This window comes from Osmerus eperlanus, chromosome 5 (assembly GCF_963692335.1).
Source record: "Osmerus eperlanus chromosome 5, fOsmEpe2.1, whole genome shotgun sequence".
NCBI lineage: Eukaryota > Metazoa > Chordata > Actinopteri > Osmeriformes > Osmeridae > Osmerus > Osmerus eperlanus.
Window position 1 is genome coordinate 1,477,926 of NC_085022.1, and position 18,031 is coordinate 1,495,956.

Below are 18,031 nucleotides of genomic sequence, written 5' to 3' on the forward strand. Positions count from 1 at the left end.
TATCCTGAATATATATGAACAGCAAGCAAAGTTATGAACTGTAACTTAAATTTTTACAGCCACCGTGAGTTGAGTTTTGAGCCAGTAAGTTGCATGTGTGTGTGTTCATCATGTGTGTGTGTTCATGTACAGTTTGTGACATGTGTGATCCAAATGTCAGCATTCACACTGTTTCCACTTTACCGTTCTCTGGTGCATGTAGTGTTTCACACATGGATTTGGACTGGTGTGTGTGTGTGTGTGTGAGTTCAATGTGTCAACAGAGACAAAAGCTGCTTTGAGTTTGGAAATTGAATAACCCTCCCTCACTTTTAGTTTTTACACCATCAAACCATCTACGATAAGACAGAATGATAGCTTTTATAGCATGTCTGTGTTAAAGCAATAGCTAGCTTCTGTTCCTCTGGTTTGTAGACAAGGCAGAACATGCTGTCCTTCAGGTCATGGGCAAAGACACGTCTTGCACATGTCCATGTGTGGTTTACTGTCTGCCAAGCTAATGAACAACGATGTCCACTAAGCTGCACCGTGTTTGATAGTGATCCAGTGTTATTCTACCACTGCCTGGCTTGTGCCTTGAAATGCATGACCTCTGTGTTCTGTAACATGGTGTTGTCAGTCAAATGTTGCATTTCTCATCTTTCAATTAGTCATTTGTCAGTAAAACTTCAATAATTAAATTCATATTCCGTTTAAATCTTATTTGGTCCAATAATCATATTTGCATCCAGCTAAATCAACTTCTAAATCTGGGACAGAATCCCCAGATGCCGTTTCAGCCGCATGCTATTTCTAACACATTACTCTGACAAGACCAGTTCCTTCCGGCAAGGCAACCTGCTGCTGAACAGGATAAATAATAAGTAGACATACAACTTCACTAAACTGAAACTACACTGAAGGATCTCCATGTTGTCGTTGTGGGGCTGGCGTGTGTGAGGTGATGTGTTCAGGAGGTTTGCCTCCGGGTTGCTGTCATCAGCTTCCCTCTGCTTGTGTGTGAGTTCAGAGAGAGAATGACGAGGGTTTGACAGCAGAAAATGCTGGCTTGGTGAGTGGGGGTCTGAAGGCTGTGCTCTTTGATTTCGGTCCAGGGTTTCAGCTGCAACATAAGGGATCCTTGTGTGTGGGTGGAACTAGAGCATGCAAGCATGCCTGGCCGTGGCTACTTTGAAGTATGACCCCTCTGGCAACCGGGGGCAGACTGCAGTCTGATCCCTTTCCCAACCACACGCTTCTACACAGATAATGATTTCGAGTTATTTTGATAACCACCAGAAAATTGGAGCCTAGTGATGACTTTAACCAGGCATTTCCTTTGGAAGAGAGCAAACTGTAAAGCAGTCCAAGTAAATAATATAATATCAATGTCGTCATCTAAAACGCCAGTCAGAATGCTGTAAATATACAGCTTTAGGTTATAGCATGCAGCTGAAATGGCCAAAACTTTTAAAATAATGATTCATAAAACTACAAAAAACAAACCTTGGATTGAGCAATGCAGCTTGAAGATGTCATATTAATAGGAAGTGACATGTCACATATGCTTGATAAAGACCAGTAGACATGGTTCTGTTTGATTTGGGCTGAGTGCAGATTACCACTATCAGCAGCTTTCCCAGTCTGAGCAGATCTGTGGGGGGAAACCTCCACCCTGTCCTCCTCTTCTGTTCCAGATCACAGAGAGAACGGAATCCTTGAACCGATCCCTCAAGAAAAGGTAAGCGGTCAAACAGCACATCGTACGACTCAAGCTAATTCCTCAAACCGTTTCTCAAATTGTACATTCAGAGAAAGGGGGATAACTCAAATCAAGTGTGCTTGGATAGCCCTTTTCACAAGCAGCATCACAGAGGGACCTCACATCCACCCATAGAACTGCCCCTAGTCGATGTTGTGTACATTTCCAAGGCTTGCCATTGTCCGCGGGGCCCTCAGTAGATGCACGTCTGAGTCAGAAGGGCGGTGATCCGCAGTCGACACGGCTGGTGTCTGAACGTAAACACAGAGGCGGGGGCCAGGGGCCACCTCTCTCAGTGCATCACCTTCGCCAGGCGGGATTTAAGACTGGGTTAACTGGATCCAGATGTGGGGGCTGCGTTCTCTCGTGGCTAGTGTAGTGAGGTCCACAAGACCACACGGAGCCAACATCTTGCCACACCTGAAGAGTGATTCAATCACATCAGAATCAGCCCTTGTGACACCCTCAGTATGCTGATTACCCACCAAACGCCGATGCAAAGGAACCATAGAATGGGGGGGGGGGACCTCCCCAATCTACCAAATCAGCCCTCCTGCTAGCTTGCAAGCTTCAAAGGGCCTGATTTAGACAACACGTCTCCAGCGACCATTTGCTATCCGTTTCGGCGGCGATTTGAACAAAGAACATACCTTGATCAGAACTTTTGAGGAAAGTTCTTGAGACTTTACCACAAGAGTACAAGGTGGAGAATTATGAGAGGGATATTTGTGTTATGTTTGTTACTTTGTTTTAATGTTGTGTTCACTGAAATCTTGATTCTAGTAACAACTCCTTCTTCCTGAAAGATAACCACGTCATTCTTGGTATCTACACGAAGCTATCATAATAAAACAATCATTCAACTATATTTTGTAACTGTACCAAGATGTCCAGAACAATATTTGAACCATCGAATGATCAGCCAGAGATCAGATCACCCCTTTGGTAGGTGTGAAGGAAGGAGGGGGGAGTTGAGAACCCAGCTTCCCCCAATCCACATCTGACCCCAGACGGGTCCTCCCTCGAACTGTATAAAGCCCTAAGATGACCATCAATCTCGGACTCCAGCGAAACCGACCATGGCATGAACGCCATCAGGATTGGCGTTCCAAGGACGTCGTCAAGCTTCTCCTGAGATTCAACTTTATAGTGAACGCGTCACTATCTGGACGTTTCAACAGAAGAACCAAAAAACGCAATTCCAAATGCGACTTCACTGAGATCCCGCAGACTCAGTCACATGACCCAGCGCAGCCGCGCTGTGACTTCAGATTCTTCAAATGGACCTTTGGCGCAAACCGCCCTCAACATCATTGATCAACCCCTGATCAAACGTAACTATGGCTAACGCTCTTTCCCCCTCGACATGGCATTGGCGTGAGCTCTGTTTATGATTTGTAAGGATGTAATCACTGACTGTACAATTTCTGCCTTTCTTTAAGTTAGACCATTTCATTCTGTTCATTGAAACCAATCTCTCATATCAAACCCATAATCCAACTTTTCATAAGATCTGTTTACCTTACTTGAATAAATTCATTGTAAAGATATTTTGACGTGCGTGTTCACTGATGTTACGATTGGCTCTACTCTTAGAACGAATTCATTCCTAAAGATGAGACTGATTATTACATATTAAACATAGGATTCCCTAATGTCCTAAACCAATATTAGGGTGGTGCCCCAGACTTTATGATAAATTCAGTATTTCTATCTTTAAACGAGCAAACCCCGCTACATAATGGTGCCCCGTGTGAGGCTAAGATAGATTGAAATGAGCAATCGTAACTTTTGTGAAACGAACTGTTAAAATAGAGCGAGCTCTAACTGTATGTAGCACCATGTATTTAATACTACTGTGCCTAGGCTACAGTGGCTGTGTGCGTATTCAATTGTTTTTCGTGAAATAGCTGCTAGTGTGTGTGTGGGACCAGCTAGCTCAAAGGAAGCGGCTAGGTTTGACCGGAGGTACGCGCGTGCTCAGAAACACCGCTGCCCCGACATTTACGTTGTAATCTGCCTCGGCCAGCTCTTCACGGAAAGTAGCATAAGAGCCTTTATTATAGCCTCTATTTTAATAGTGTAGCTATTTGGTTAAGTGAATTAACCAACCAACTAATACGTTGGTGCACATGTCTAGTTCAAGGAAACAGACAGTAGTGATTAGTCCTGAAGGACTTTTGTTTAGAAGCAACTAAACAATGCAGTTTCTACACGTAACCTATTATGCCGCCACGATATAGCTTGTCGAAAAAAGCATTGACTATTCCCGCAGCTGTGTTTTAAAATAACAGTGGTTGCCAAACTAAAGTTACATTATTAGATGCAGTTCATCAATGTGGTTTAGTTACGTTGACTTCAAGAAGCTACTTAGTAACTATAATTGTGTAAAGTATGTACTATAATTACCTTGTACCTTTATTTGTTATTTGTATACGTCTTTGGCAGTCAATTGTAACCATAACCTAAATGAGTTTATTGAAACTAGTTTGATTTAAAAAGATTGGAAAGCCGACAACTTTTCCCTCATCTAGACCCCTAGTCACAAAGCTTCAATTGCTACGGCCATTGTAAGCCACTTCAAGTGCCTCTTTTTGTTTCAATAATTTCCTCTCAACCTTTTTCCTATGTCATGTCATAGCTTAATCACTCATAGCCATGCCAATGTCTGGGGAGGGGGGGTGACATGCTGTTACGCTGCTGTGGTCTTTCTTCTCTTGTCTTCATGTCAACAGTTTCATCGACGACGGTCTATGAAAGTTGACATCCGGGGGGATGTAGTGAGGTCCACAAGACCACACGGAGCCAACATCTTGCCACACCTGAAGAGTGATTCAATCACATCAGAATCAGCCCTTGTGACACCCTCAGTATGCTGATTACCCACCAAACGCCGATGCAAAGGAACCATAGAATGGGGGGGGGGGGACCTCCCCAATCTACCAAATCAGCCCTCCTGCTAGCTTGCAAGCTTCAAAGGGCCTGATTTAGACAACACGTCTCCAGCGACCATTTGCTATCCGTTTCGGCGGCGATTTGAACAAAGAACATACCTTGATCAGAACTTTTGAGGAAAGTTCTTGAGACTTTACCACAAGAGTACAAGGTGGAGAATTATGAGAGGGATATTTGTGTTATGTTTGTTACTTTGTTTTAATGTTGTGTTCACTGAAATCTTGATTCTAGTAACAACTCCTTCTTCCTGAAAGATAACCACGTCATTCTTGGTATCTACACGAAGCTATCATAATAAAACAATCATTCAACTATATTTTGTAACTGTACCAAGATGTCCAGAACAATATTTGAACCATCGAATGATCAGCCAGAGATCAGATCACACCTTTGGTAGGTGTGAAGGAAGGAGGGGGGAGTTGAGAACCCAGCTTCCCCCAATCCACATCTGACCCCAGACGGGTCCTCCCTCGAACTGTATAAAGCCCTAAGATGACCATCAATCTCGGACTCCAGCGAAACCGACCATGGCATGAACGCCATCAGGATTGGCGTTCCAAGGACGTCGTCAAGCTTCTCCTGAGATTCAACTTTATAGTGAACGCGTCACTATCTGGACGTTTCAACAGAAGAACCAAAAAACGCAATTCCAAATGCGACTTCACTGAGATCCCGCAGACTCAGTCACATGACCCAGCGCAGCCGCGCTGTGACTTCAGATTCTTCAAATGGACCTTTGGCGCAAACCGCCCTCAACATCATTGATCAACCCCTGATCAAACGTAACTATGGCTAACGCTCTTTCCCCCTCGACATGGCATTGGCGTGAGCTCTGTTTATGATTTGTAAGGATGTAATCACTGACTGTACAATTTCTGCCTTTCTTTAAGTTAGACCATTTCATTCTGTTCATTGAAACCAATCTCTCATATCAAACCCATAATCCAACTTTTCATAAGATCTGTTTACCTTACTTGAATAAATTCATTGTAAAGATATTTTGACGTGCGTGTTCACTGATGTTACGATTGGCTCTACTCTTAGAACGAATTCATTCCTAAAGATGAGACTGATTATTACATATTAAACATAGGATTCCCTAATGTCCTAAACCAATATTAGGGTGGTGCCCCAGACTTTATGATAAATTAAGTATTTCTATCTTTAAACGAGCAAACCCCGCTACACTAGTGAAGTATGGCTGTGGCCTGCTGTCCGGCTCCGCGCAGTCTGGTGGTGAGTTATCAGAGCTGAGGAGCTCCCGGCTCTGGGGTCCACTCAGACCACGACCCTCCGCTGTGACATCTGCTCCCTTCTAGCATGATGTCATTTCCGGGCACGTTTTCCTCCCCCTCGTTCCAGTCACGACATCAGCAGGTGTGATGATCCCTGTGCTTTGGAAGTCATGTGTGTAGAAGAGTGTCGGAGCGAATCAAAACGTCCTCCAACTCTGAAGACGGATGGCAGTTCTCACCCATTGTGTCTCCTGCCAGTTCTGCTGCAAGAAGCATGACATCATTCAACCAATCCATCGTCTCAACTGGAGTAGAACGAGAGTCCCAAATAAAGTCATGTGGACAACATTTATCACATTAAAACCACACTGTCATGCCTAAGCAAGCTGTGTAAACTTCCAGTCCTATCCTTAAGGACCTCCACATGCTTTTAACGAACATTCCCGTCTAATACCAATGCAAACACACTGAGGTGATGGCGAAATACAGGAAGCAAGGGGTCACTATTTCCTGATACTTTGGGTTTATTTGCGTTCAGTGGAGACATTGAGACGTTGCCTAGGTGGTGTTTCTGGACAGCTGCTGGAGAGACTGTCTTGGCTCAGTGAGAGCTCACCTTTCTGGGTCTCTCTGGGTCTCTCTGGGTCAGTGCTGACAGAGGGCCCTGTAGCTGTGCAAAATATCCTGCCCAAACTCAGTATGGCAGCGCACAAAGGCTCGGTTTGAAGACGAAAGGGAAATGTTGAGAAGCTCAGTGTGGGAAAGGGATGTTTCTCAAGGGAGAAATGACGAGACCTGTTCACTCACAGGAACTGATGCCAAAATACTTTTTAAAGTGTTTTTTCTATCTCATTCTCCGGTCTTATGTTTCATGAGGCCTCAGTGAATGTCTTTGTTTTTGGATACAGTAACAGCTTCAAGAAGACACTGCCTCCTATTCTCCTCTCCAAGATGGATGACAGACTGGAGCAGTACACCCAGGCCATTGAGGTGAGCTCCCAGCTGTTTCTCTCCCCCTCTCCTTCGCCTTCTCCCACTCCTTCCACCTCTCCCCCTCTCCTTTCCCCTCCTCTTCCCCCTCCTTCTCCCCTTCCCCTCCCCCCGCTCCTTCCCCCTCTCAGACGTTGCCTTGAAGGAGGTGATGAATGCCTTCATCACGTTACTCTTTCATCAGACCGGTCCCGTTCTCTGCCTCTGTGGGTGAGAAACTGTGTCTGTCTGCTGTGTCATACATGGTTACAGTAAACATGTGAGCTGCTGCCAAGGTTGGCACATCAAAGTCAGGCACACTGTCAAACCAGCTGGCTTCTCATTTGGGAGAGGATGGATGGGTTCCTCCAACACGACGTGGTTGTCTCTCTCAGTCTTGTGCTACCTTACTCATACCTGTCATTCTCTGTGTGCAAGTCACTATCGGTTCAGGAGGCCCTGCTTTCCAGACAGGGACGTTTCCCCAGGCAACGTAATAGTCCCACTTTTTCACTGGATTGTTTTTAGTGCCGGAACTGTATAATTCCGTTAGGTTTGCATTTCTTATCTTCCTCCTCCTTAACTGAAACTCTTAATAGAAATACTGTAATAGTGAGGACGGAATCTGTTAACCCTAAGTTACATATACATAGGTGTGTTAAACAGAAGTTTTTTTTCTGGATGTTTTCCAGAGTTCCCAGGAGGCTAAAGCAGCGAAGCAGGCCTTGGTGGATATTCCCAGCACCCCTGAGGCTGTCGCTTCCAAGAAGAACCTGTTTGAGGCTGGAGAAGCCTGGAGCCAGAGCCCAGCCAAGGGAACTCCCTGCAAGGCAAGGAGCAACCGACACACACTCCTCACCAGGACCACACGATCAGACTGTCTGTCAGAGGATGTATAGAAACAAAGAATCAGATGACATCCCTTGTGGCTGTATCTCTCTGTGGTTCGCTGTGAAGACAGGTTTAAAATGAGGATATTAGAGAGATCATACAGAACTGATGACCACTAGGAAATGAGCTGTGCCAAATTTGTTCCACTGACTTCCAGCTTGCTGCCGTGAGACACACTGCGCTCAAACTCATCTTTGTCAAATGAATGCCAGGCCCTACATGGCACAGTCCACACGTCCTCAATCTAATTCAATCTTCACCCCGGTCTGGGACCTCACACTTCTTTTTATAAACGTGTTTCTACTGAGTAGTGAGTTTCCCAGGTCACCTCGGCTACCCCAGCTCAGGGCTGAGGCCTGGTCTAACCTCCCTCCTCCCTCACAACAACTGTTTGGCAGGTTTATGAGAAGTGTCAAGTCAACGACCGTCGTGATACAGTGTAGCAGTGGTGTCAGGGTCTGCAGTGGATTCACTGGCTCTAGACTCAACACGTTGTGATGTGTGTGTCAGGATGCTGAGGGTCTGAAGGTGGGCGTGGCTGACCTCATTACCCAATGGGTGAAGAGGAACCCTGATGACAGCGGCAAGCAGTCTCCCTCCAGACCGTCGGTGAGTCACCTGAACTGGTCTTTACCTGTGTGACAGATGGACAGGTCTTACCTGTGTGACAGATGTTTATACGCCTGTATCCTGCTCATGTTTCTTCCGAGGCATATTTGTTCTCAAGTAAAGTTGCATTTATTATTTTGAAGATGAAATGACTTCATGGTGATTTACTAACCCTAACTCATGTGAGGTCTAAGTCTGCCCCCTTGTGGGAACAAGTGTATGTAGGTGAGAGTCAAACCAACTGAAAGTGTTGTTTGCTGTGGGTGTTTCAGGACGTCAGACCTGGTGATGTGATGCAGAAGAAGAACATGTGGGAGATCATTGGAGATTCATCCCCTGGAAGGCCTGGGGCCAAGGTGAACTCCCTCACTGAGCTGTGCACTGACTGAAGGTTACATTTTAAAAGGCTTATGTAGCCGGTGTGTGGTGAAACTCACTCCTCAAGTATGTAACAGGCCCCCCGTGTCAACGAATTGCTAGCTTTTCGTTGCGGCAGTTGGTAGTGGTGGCGCTTGGGAAGTCAGAGGTGGTAGGTTTGACTCCTGGTCGGAGCAGACAGTTGCCCGTATGCCTCTGACGGAGCAAGACCACGTCTATTACACTTACACCTAGGACATCATGTATGTCTTGAGAATTTTTTAGAACTTGTGTGCAATGCTTGTCATTCTTTCAGCCAAATTATACCAAGAGTCTTAAATAGAAGAATTTGAACAACATTTAGTGAAGCATATCAGCACAAGTCGCTGTGTAAAAATTAGCTTGAAATTAGCCTTTCAAAGCCAAATATTTTGATAGATAAGTTAGATAATGTTCCACAGTTGTAACATGGCGCAGAACATTAGGCTAGGAATATGAATGTGTAGGGTAAAATGATTCTTAACTATTCTGTGACTGGTCAATGCACCATTGTTTCCAGATAAATCTATTGTAATATACTGTAGCGTTAAACCAGTCTCTGTTGTCTCAGGGTACACCCTCTGTTAAGAGGTACAAATTTGTCGTGACGGGTCATGGAAAATATGAGAAGATTCCTGTCGATGAGAACGGTGATGAATATACCAATGCTGATGGAAAATCAGGTGAGAAGTCTTGCTTTAAAGGGAGCCATTCTTGGTCGTGAGATCAAGCAGTGTTTCAAAAAACAACACAATTTCACAAAGTATTCTAGTCAGCAACATTTTCCATGACAACTTGTTTTTTCTGTACCTACTTGGCATTTGTAGTCCAATAAATTCTCACACGTTTTGTCTTGAGGATAATGCCAAGCATTTATTTGGCTGGTCCTGTAGATTAAATGATATCCAACCAATTAAATCTTTATATATGAACAAAATGGCAGCCAAACAATTAAAAATTATTCAGCAAACACCAAAAGCACCAAGTTTCTCAAGCCTTCCATCATCTTCACTCCAACTACCATTCTTCACAACTTTTTAAGACATTTTTTGAATTAAAAATGCATAGAAAAACACTGCTGTGAACCTGTCTCTACACACATATCCCTCACCAGACTATAGCTGCCTTACCAAACATAGAAAATTAAGCATTCAATTAGAAGTCTTCTAAATTAAGTTCTGGGCCTTCTGTCTCTTTACAGTTAAAAGATAAATGTTCTGCTTGTACACATTACTGTTGATGGCCTCCTTGCCCCTGTCACCCCACGGTCCTCACTGAAGCCTTTAAACACATCTCACTTCCTGAAGCTGCCTCTACCCAAACCATGGGATTGGTGACATAGATTAAAATGATCTGTAACAGCAACGATAGCCATGTTGTCAGGAGACAGGAGCCTTAGGAGGGCTTTGCAGTCATCAGAAAAACCACATTTAAATTACTTTTTACAATTTTAAGATTAATTGGTTTAGTACTAAGCCCCTTCTGTGTCACAGTCACTGTAGATGGCATGTGAGCCTTGGATCCCGCAGTGGAACAATACCGAGGATAAACATAGTGGACTACATTGCATCATATTCCATAGTTTCCATAGAGATGTACTGTATTTATCCGAGACAGAAATGGTGATTCTCAACACAGAACAAAAGAGAAGCTCTAAAAATTAATTAAATCATGTACACTTTAATTCTCTCGCAGAAGAAGTCTAAAATCCTTTAAGACAAAGATATCTCTTCTCCTTTTTATGAAGGGAATTGTTTCATATACCAGAAAAAGGGACATGAAGACACGAAACTAACGGTGAAACAATCAGTCACACAGCTGGCATATTTGTCAAGTATAAACGTCAGACCAATTCTTCTAGAAACTGCCACCAAGGTCATTCAGATTCAAGCAGAGACACGGAACCTGTACATAATCACTAAAATTTCTACACCTGTACACAATAACACACTGAAACATGTTCATCTCAATTTACTAGTCGAAGCAGATGTAGCTTAAGGAGCAGCGAACCCTCGTGCTGTTCTGTTAAAGTCTTTTGGTTCCTCCTCTTTGTTTTTGCGACCTATCAAACCCATCTCAAACACGGTTGAAATTTTAGTTAGTGGCCTCGATGCTGCCTCCCTCAGCCGCTTGGCGTCAAACCTCGGGCTGAACAGAAGCACGGGAAGACGATGAGCAAATGCTGGGACTTCTTTAGCTACATCCTTTAAATCCTCTTTCTCATCCTCACTTTTGCTAGCTTCGATCTGCTGCATGATGTTCTCTTTGGTGGAAAACATTTGGAAGAGGACAGCATCCCACATCTGAAGGGTTTTGGGCTTCGGTGGTTCGCTCTCGTCTCCATCCTTGCTCCCCGACTTCTCACTCGCCTTCACGGCCGTTTTATCATCATCTCTAGTTTCACTTATCTTGGGTCCATCTTCCTTCTTGGCTTCACTTTTATTCTCCGTCTCTGGAAACTTTGGCTCCTCCACCTCCACCACCATATGCTTCTTGAGGCGTGACCAACCACTGAGTTTCGATTTCATGCCCTTTGGTTTTTTAATAACTTTAAGAAGAGGCTCTGCTGCTGGCAAGTCATTGCCGGTGTCTTTCGTCTCTGAGGCCGATGAAGGAGGTGTGGAGGGAACAAGGGCAGGAACAGGTTTGACCTTGCCCTGGTCTGTGTCCATCTGTTTGATCGGCATCAGACTCTCAGTAACAGCCTTTGAAGTAGCTGAGTCCTTCTCAACGGGAGTTGAAGTGGTTGACACGGTTTCTACCATTTTTGTGCCGTTAACTTGTTTGATGGGTGCTTTGTTCTTGGGTGGCTCTTTAGTGTCTACTGTTTGATTGAGTGTTTGAGGGATTTTCGTGACAGTTCCATGTACTTTTTCTGCGGTTTGCTTTGCATCTTTGGCAAGAGGTGCTTTGTTGCTGTCAGAGATGTTTGCAGGAGGAAGTACGGGTGGTTTGACGCCAGTGATAGGTGTCTTTGGCTTTGGGGCATCATGCACTGGGCTTTGCTCTGTCTTCTTTGCTGGGGTTTTAAACCCTATTTTAGTTTCTGGAGCACTAACCTTTGGTGTCTCCTGTAAAACAGTTTGGACTCTTGGTGTCTCCTGTACAACAATTTGGACTCTTGGCGTCTCCTGTACAACAGTTTGGACTCTTGGCGTCTCCTGTAAAACAGTTTGGACTCTTGGCGTCTCCTGTAAAACAGTTTGGACTCTTGGTGTCTCCTGTAAAACAGTTTGGACTTTTGGTGTCTCTGCAATCTGAGGTTCATGTGAAGAAACGGTTGTGACATCTGAAGCTTGTGAAACAACTATAGTTGGAACCATCATAGCTGGAGTGGATGTCACTTCCTGTTTCAAAACGGTTTTGTCCTCTTTGTGGGTTTCTTCAACCAGAGGTTGTGTTTTCCCGACTGTCTCCTGCTGAGCTGTGTTAGATTCTTCCGATGCATGTGCTGTGTTTTTAGATTCTTCCTGTGTTGGTGTCTTAGACCTAGACAACCCAAATGAGGGTGTGTAACTTTGGATTCCTCCATGCGCAACATATTCAGCAGGAGTCAATCCATAATATGTTGACTTTGGTTGGTGGGCTACGTGGGTTGGTGTTTTGGGCCTTTGAAATGCTAGAGGTGAGACTTGTGGTGACGTTCCATAAATAGGAGTCTTTGGTCTCTGATTTCTAAGTGACTGAACTGGAGGCCTGGCAGGCTCATAGGTGAGGGTTTTGGGCGTCTGAGTTGCAGGAGTGGGAGGTTTTGGCCCTTCAAACAAGGGAGTTTTAGGCCTCTGATATCCATAGGTTGGTGCCACAGGAGACTCGTATGAAGGAGTCCTGGGTCTTTGATACCCATATGAGGTTGTTGTTGGTTTTGGTGAAACATTTGTCGGAGTCTTGGGCCTCTGATGGCCCAGTGGAGCTGTAGGGGTCTTTGGTCTTGTGGACTTGACTACGTCTATAGCCTCTGGTCTGGGAGCATCTGGTTTAGAAACATTTTCATGTAAACTAATCACTCCATTTGGTGTAGCTGCACTTTTAGCATTCACTAACTCATTTGACGGTTCGGTCTCTGTTGTTGGAGCTGTTGGAGAGACCGGGGAAGGTGGTTTTGATCTCTGTGTCTCTGTAGTAATTGGTGAGACAGCAAATAGAAGTGGATTGGGTCGTGATATTTCAAAAACAGGTGTTTTGGAACGAGTGACATGATAGGATGGAGTCTTTGGACGGCCAGAAGACGTTCTTGATGATGAAGAATCATAAGTTGGAGTCTTAGGCCTTAAAATTTCTGATGTAGGAGTTAGACCTCTCTTCACATCCAATGTTGGTGTCACACTTCTTTTTATTTCTGATGTAGGAGTTAAAACTCTTTTGACTTCTGATGCAGGAGTTAAAGCTCTTTTGACTTCTGATGTAGGAGTTAAAGCTCTTTTGACTTCTGATGTAGGAGTTAAAGCTCTTTTGACTTCTGACGTAAGAGTTAAACCTCTCTTCACCTCCAATGTTGGTGTCACATTTCTTTTAATTTCTGATGTAGGAGTTAGACCTCTCTTCACATCTGATGTTGGTGTAACAGTTCTTTTGATTTCTGATGTGGTAGTTAAAACTCTTTTGACTTCTGATGTAGGAGTTAAAACTATTTTGACTTCTGATGTAGGAGTTAAAACTCTTTTAACTTCTGATGTAGGTGTCAGACCTCTTCTTATTTCTGATGTAGGAGTTCTTCTTTGTGTTGTTGTGCCTCCAATTGCAGATAATCCAGTAGAATCATGCAGAGGAGTTTTTATTACCTCATATGTATTTGCAGTATACATCTGAATTTGAGGAACCTCAAACATGGGTTTGGGTGATCTAGAAAGCGACGCTTTAAATGTCGGACGTGGACTCCTAGGCTTCATCAGCGGGCTTATCACAGTAGTAGGTTTTATGATCGCGTGTGAGACTGTCTCAACAACTGTAATGGGAGCTGGTATTCTCATTTCAACAGTTGGCATTGTTATTTTAGACACAGAGGAAGTTGGCCCAGGTGTCAGCGTTGTCACTGCCTGAGTGACTGACCCTGGCACCACCGGGACCCCAGCGTGTGGGGGCGGAGCGGTGTAGAAGTACGGAGGGCGCTGGGGCGGAGGGGTGTAGAAGTACGGAGGGTGCACGTTGGCTGGAGGAGAGAAGGGCTGTGGGGAGAACAATGCTCTTCTGCCGTACGAAATTCCCCGTTGCTGAGGATAGGGAGATGAAACATGCTGATAGAGCGGTCTGACACTGAACCTGGGAGGCTGCGAGGCATATGAAGGGGTCTCTGGCGTTTTGGGAGGAGTGGAGTGGTCGCTGTGCTCTAGGTCGGCACTCGCTTCGTTCACAGGAGACAGACTTGAGCGGAAAGGAGCTGGTGTCTGTATGGTCTGAGGTGCTGCCTTTTTCTTGGCGGATTTCTTGAGTAGTTTCTGAAGCCGGGCGTTATCCTTGCCAGGCTTGGGCAGCAGGGCTGGAGGGTACTGCTGGGCAAGCAGGGCTGGCTGGGTAACGTTGCTGTAACTGACAGCCATGACAAAACAACCCCTGTGAAGAACAGGAAACACAGTGAGGCCAGGATCTCTGGGAAGGGCCCTTCTTCTAGCATCAAAGTTCTGGCATGTCTAAATCTTCATTTCCACACACCCCACTAAAAAGTATCCTTTACTTAGCAAACGCCTCTGGTTATGAATACACATTAAGCTAATGTTTACCTCTTTCTTCCCAGACCTGTGTCAAGTTGACTATTGAAATGAACGTCACAGTGCCAAAGACCAACAACTCCTCAACAACACCTTGACAGCCGCTGTATGAGGATGTCTAGCAGTAGCACTTGCTGTGACAAGAACACTTCTTACCAGCTTCAGTAAATTACAGTTGATTTTTTTTGTTTACTTTAGAGAACTTCCCATTTGTTTTGTATGACGTAACTTGAATATGTTAAAGCAAACTTCCCACCTGAATATGTAATGTCATCCTGCAAATATTTAGTATTGGGATATGATGATGATGTGTAAATGAATGTGATTTATTTTACTTTTTTCTTAATTCGTTTTTTTACTTTTGGATCCCGCTCCGTTTACTGTGTGTAATTGTACAGTAATTAGGAAATATGTTTGCAGTAGAAAAAAGAAACCATAAAATCAATTCATTCAACTCATTCTTTTCCAGGATACAAATGCAAACTGTCAAATTAGCAGGATACTGGCCAACCCTCTGAGCCTCTGACAGTTTTGTTTCTTGACGTTGACCTGTCTTCTTTACTTACAGATTTGAAAGAGACAGTTTAGCAAGATATTAGTTTGTAACAATCTATTGGTTGTATAAAATGATAGTTTAGTTTGAATAGTTACATTTAAAAAAATTCTGTTCACGCATATGCTTTCTCACACATACCTACACTTACACCTTACAAGTTGACCTTACAAGTTGACCTTAAACCACAACTATGGCTTCACACTGGAGGACATCACATTATTTATGCCTTCTTTGCCATTTGCCAATTCCATTATTGTCCGTAATTTGTGTACTATTCTTTATTCTTACATGAAATAAAAACATTTTATACTTTACTTGGCTCAGCAATGCCCTTGGAGCGGTGTAATGTTTGTGGTATGTGTTTCATTAGCAATGCAGAGTGAATGCTGTAGATGTAGAGAAGGAGGCCGGTCAATTTCAACACACCCAGCAATTAAGGCCCACAGCTGATACTGGAAGGTTCCTCTGCCTAATTTTAGGCTGAAAGCAGAGAAGAGGCCCGCTTGTCACCTGCTCACTTCTCTTCTAAGGTTAGGTCCAGAACACACTAGGTTCAGAACACACTAGGTCCAGAACACACTAGGTCCAGAACATGCTAGGTCCAGAACACACTAGGTCCAGAACACACTAGGTCCAGAACATGCTAGGTCCAGAACACACTAGGTCCAGAACACACTAGGTCCAGAACACACTAGGTCCAAAACTTGCTAGGTTCAGAACATGCTAGTTCCAAAACATGCTAGGTTCAGAACATGCTAGGTCCAGAACACACTAGGTCCAGAACACACTAGGTCCAGAACACGCTAGGTCCAGAACATGCTAGGTCCAAAACATGCTAGGTCCAAAACATGCTAGGTCCAAAACATGCTAGGTTCAGAACATGCTAGGTCCAGAACACACTAGGTCCAGAACATGCTAGGTTCAGAAAATGCTAGGTCCAAAACATGCTAGGTTCAGAACATGCTAAGTTCAGAACATGCTAGGTCCAAAACATGCTAGGTTCAGAACATGCTAAGTTCAGAACATGCTAGGTCCAAAACATGCTAGGTTCAGAACATGCTAAGTTCAGAACATGCTAGTTCCAGAACATGCTAAGTCTAGAGCATGCTAGGTCCAGAACATGCTAGGTCCTGTGAACACTAGGTCCTGTGCATGCTAGGTCCAGCACACGCTAGGTCCAGAAAAGGCTAGGTTCTGTGCATGCTACGTCCTGACCATGTTTAGTGCAGCTAAGACAAATCGCAAAGAAGACAGTTTAGATTTACAGAACCCGTTAGTATGTGTGAACTTGAGTAAAATGTAATTGCTACGTCACCATCCATGGTGATTTGACCACCAATGACATTAAAATGACAGAATCACATCTACAGCATGCATATTACTTAAATAATGTGACACCCCAAACGACATTTACTTGCATATATTCTACATGGGTTACAAAAGTGGCAGCAGAAATGATTTTCAGCTGTCACCCAGGCTGAGTTGCGGGCAAGCCATTGCATGGCTGAGCGACACCACACTTCTACATTAACAGACTGAACTTGTTGCCTGACACATGAGAGGGAGGTCATCCTTTTAAGGCTGGGGTAGGTTTGGTATTTGGAACACCTCCAAGATGCAAGTTCAAAAGAGGAAAGAGTAATAATAGCCAAGCTGTAAAACCAAGCATCTCACAAAGGCCTCCTGGTGTCTACCTTAAGTAAAATAATTCTCGCCCCCCTCCAGAAAAAACACTGACGCGCAATACCATTATGAGTTTACAGAGAATAATGCTTATTAACACCTATTTGAGAACTTACCAGGTACAGAGCTTATTACAGATGGCAAACACTCCAGACTGTGTCCCCTTCAAGAGCAGAAGAAAATACATTATACAAACATTAAAGAACATTTCGAACATTGCATTGGAAAGGAGACAGCTTGTCATATGCGTTCATGCATATTTGCAATCAAGACATTGTCCTAAACCTTGTATAATCTCTCATTATCCTGGATTGCAACACCCACCAGTGCATGCCTTCAAGTCACCGGCAACAAACAATATCCAGCCTGTTTCCCAATCTGACGGTCGTCAGTATTGCATTGAAACTCTCTTAGCTCTCCAGAGACTGGTATCTTTACAAAGGAGCCACAGTCTGCTTAGAGGCCAGGCTGAAACGCTTGTTTCAGGGTTGCCCCCTGACAATAAGCAAACACGCCTCTACAGTGAAAAAAGCGACTAGTGTTGTGTTTACCTGTGAGGGTGCAGCTCAGGGGCGCTTGGCTGCTGCCTGCTCGTCCCAGCCCGGAGTGTCAGAGCGGGAAGTTCATGTTGAGCTCAGCTCTACCCCCTTCCTCCAAATGGAAGAAACAGTCTCCATGGCAGTCCAAAAATAAACCCTGAGCCCTGTGCTCAGAATGAGCTCCGTGGTGACAGCGTACAGCCACAGGCAGCGATGCAGGGGGCGTCCTTAGCTCCATAGATATCACCAGGGGCCGAAATCCCAGGGTGGATGGGGGGGGGGGGGGCACCAACAACTCCCCCCAATTTTTCCTGGGAAAAATATTATTTGTCCCCCCCAATATATCACTGTAAACATAACTACCGGTAAGTCATTTCATTAGTAATACTTATTATTAGTTATTAACACAAGCTGATTATAGACACATAATAATGTTTTTTTAAGTTTAGTGTAGGCTATGTGTTACAGCCCCACTCCCCCCCAGGAACTGCTCTTGAGAAAATGTCTACGTAATTGTGCCCCCAAAGTTATCAGATTTTGGCCCTTGGATATCACCTCCAGGTGGTGCCCGGAGCACCCCAACACTGTCAGCGTGGCGCCCCCTGCAGGGAGCTACAAGCACTCACCGCCCAAACTGCTCCAGTCCACACCAATCCTGACTTTGATAGAAACCAATCACAGTGCTTCTGATTAAGGACAGCCTTCATAGTGAATCAGACCAATCAAGGCCACACAGGAAATTAAGGTGTGTA

At 44.4% G+C, this 18,031-nt stretch overlaps 2 protein-coding genes across 2 annotated transcripts in view; one reads left to right on the forward strand and one right to left on the reverse strand.

Annotated features, from left to right (window-relative positions):
• The window catches only part of lsp1a (lymphocyte specific protein 1 a), a 29,553-nt gene extending 14,182 nt beyond the window's left edge, over positions 1–15,371 (forward strand). Inside the window, exons 7-13 of the mRNA XM_062460955.1 lie at positions 1,677–1,720; positions 6,840–6,921; positions 7,593–7,730; positions 8,302–8,400; positions 8,673–8,756; positions 9,368–9,479; positions 14,528–15,371. Coding sequence (XP_062316939.1) covers positions 1,677–1,720; positions 6,840–6,921; positions 7,593–7,730; positions 8,302–8,400; positions 8,673–8,756; positions 9,368–9,479; positions 14,528–14,550 — 582 coding nt within the window. The 3' untranslated portion in view covers positions 14,551–15,371. The remainder of the gene's footprint in view (positions 1–1,676; positions 1,721–6,839; positions 6,922–7,592; positions 7,731–8,301; positions 8,401–8,672; positions 8,757–9,367; positions 9,480–14,527) is intronic.
• prr33 (proline rich 33) lies at positions 10,457–17,447 on the reverse strand. Its single transcript, XM_062460954.1, has 3 exons — positions 17,292–17,447; positions 16,857–16,903; positions 10,457–14,346 (listed from the first exon to the last, which is right to left on the reverse strand). Exon 3 carries the CDS (start codon positions 14,331–14,333, stop codon positions 10,791–10,793), a length of 3,543 nt encoding a protein of 1,180 aa, XP_062316938.1. The 5' UTR covers positions 14,334–14,346; positions 16,857–16,903; positions 17,292–17,447; the 3' UTR covers positions 10,457–10,790.
• Between the last annotated feature and the right edge of the window lie 584 nt (positions 17,448–18,031).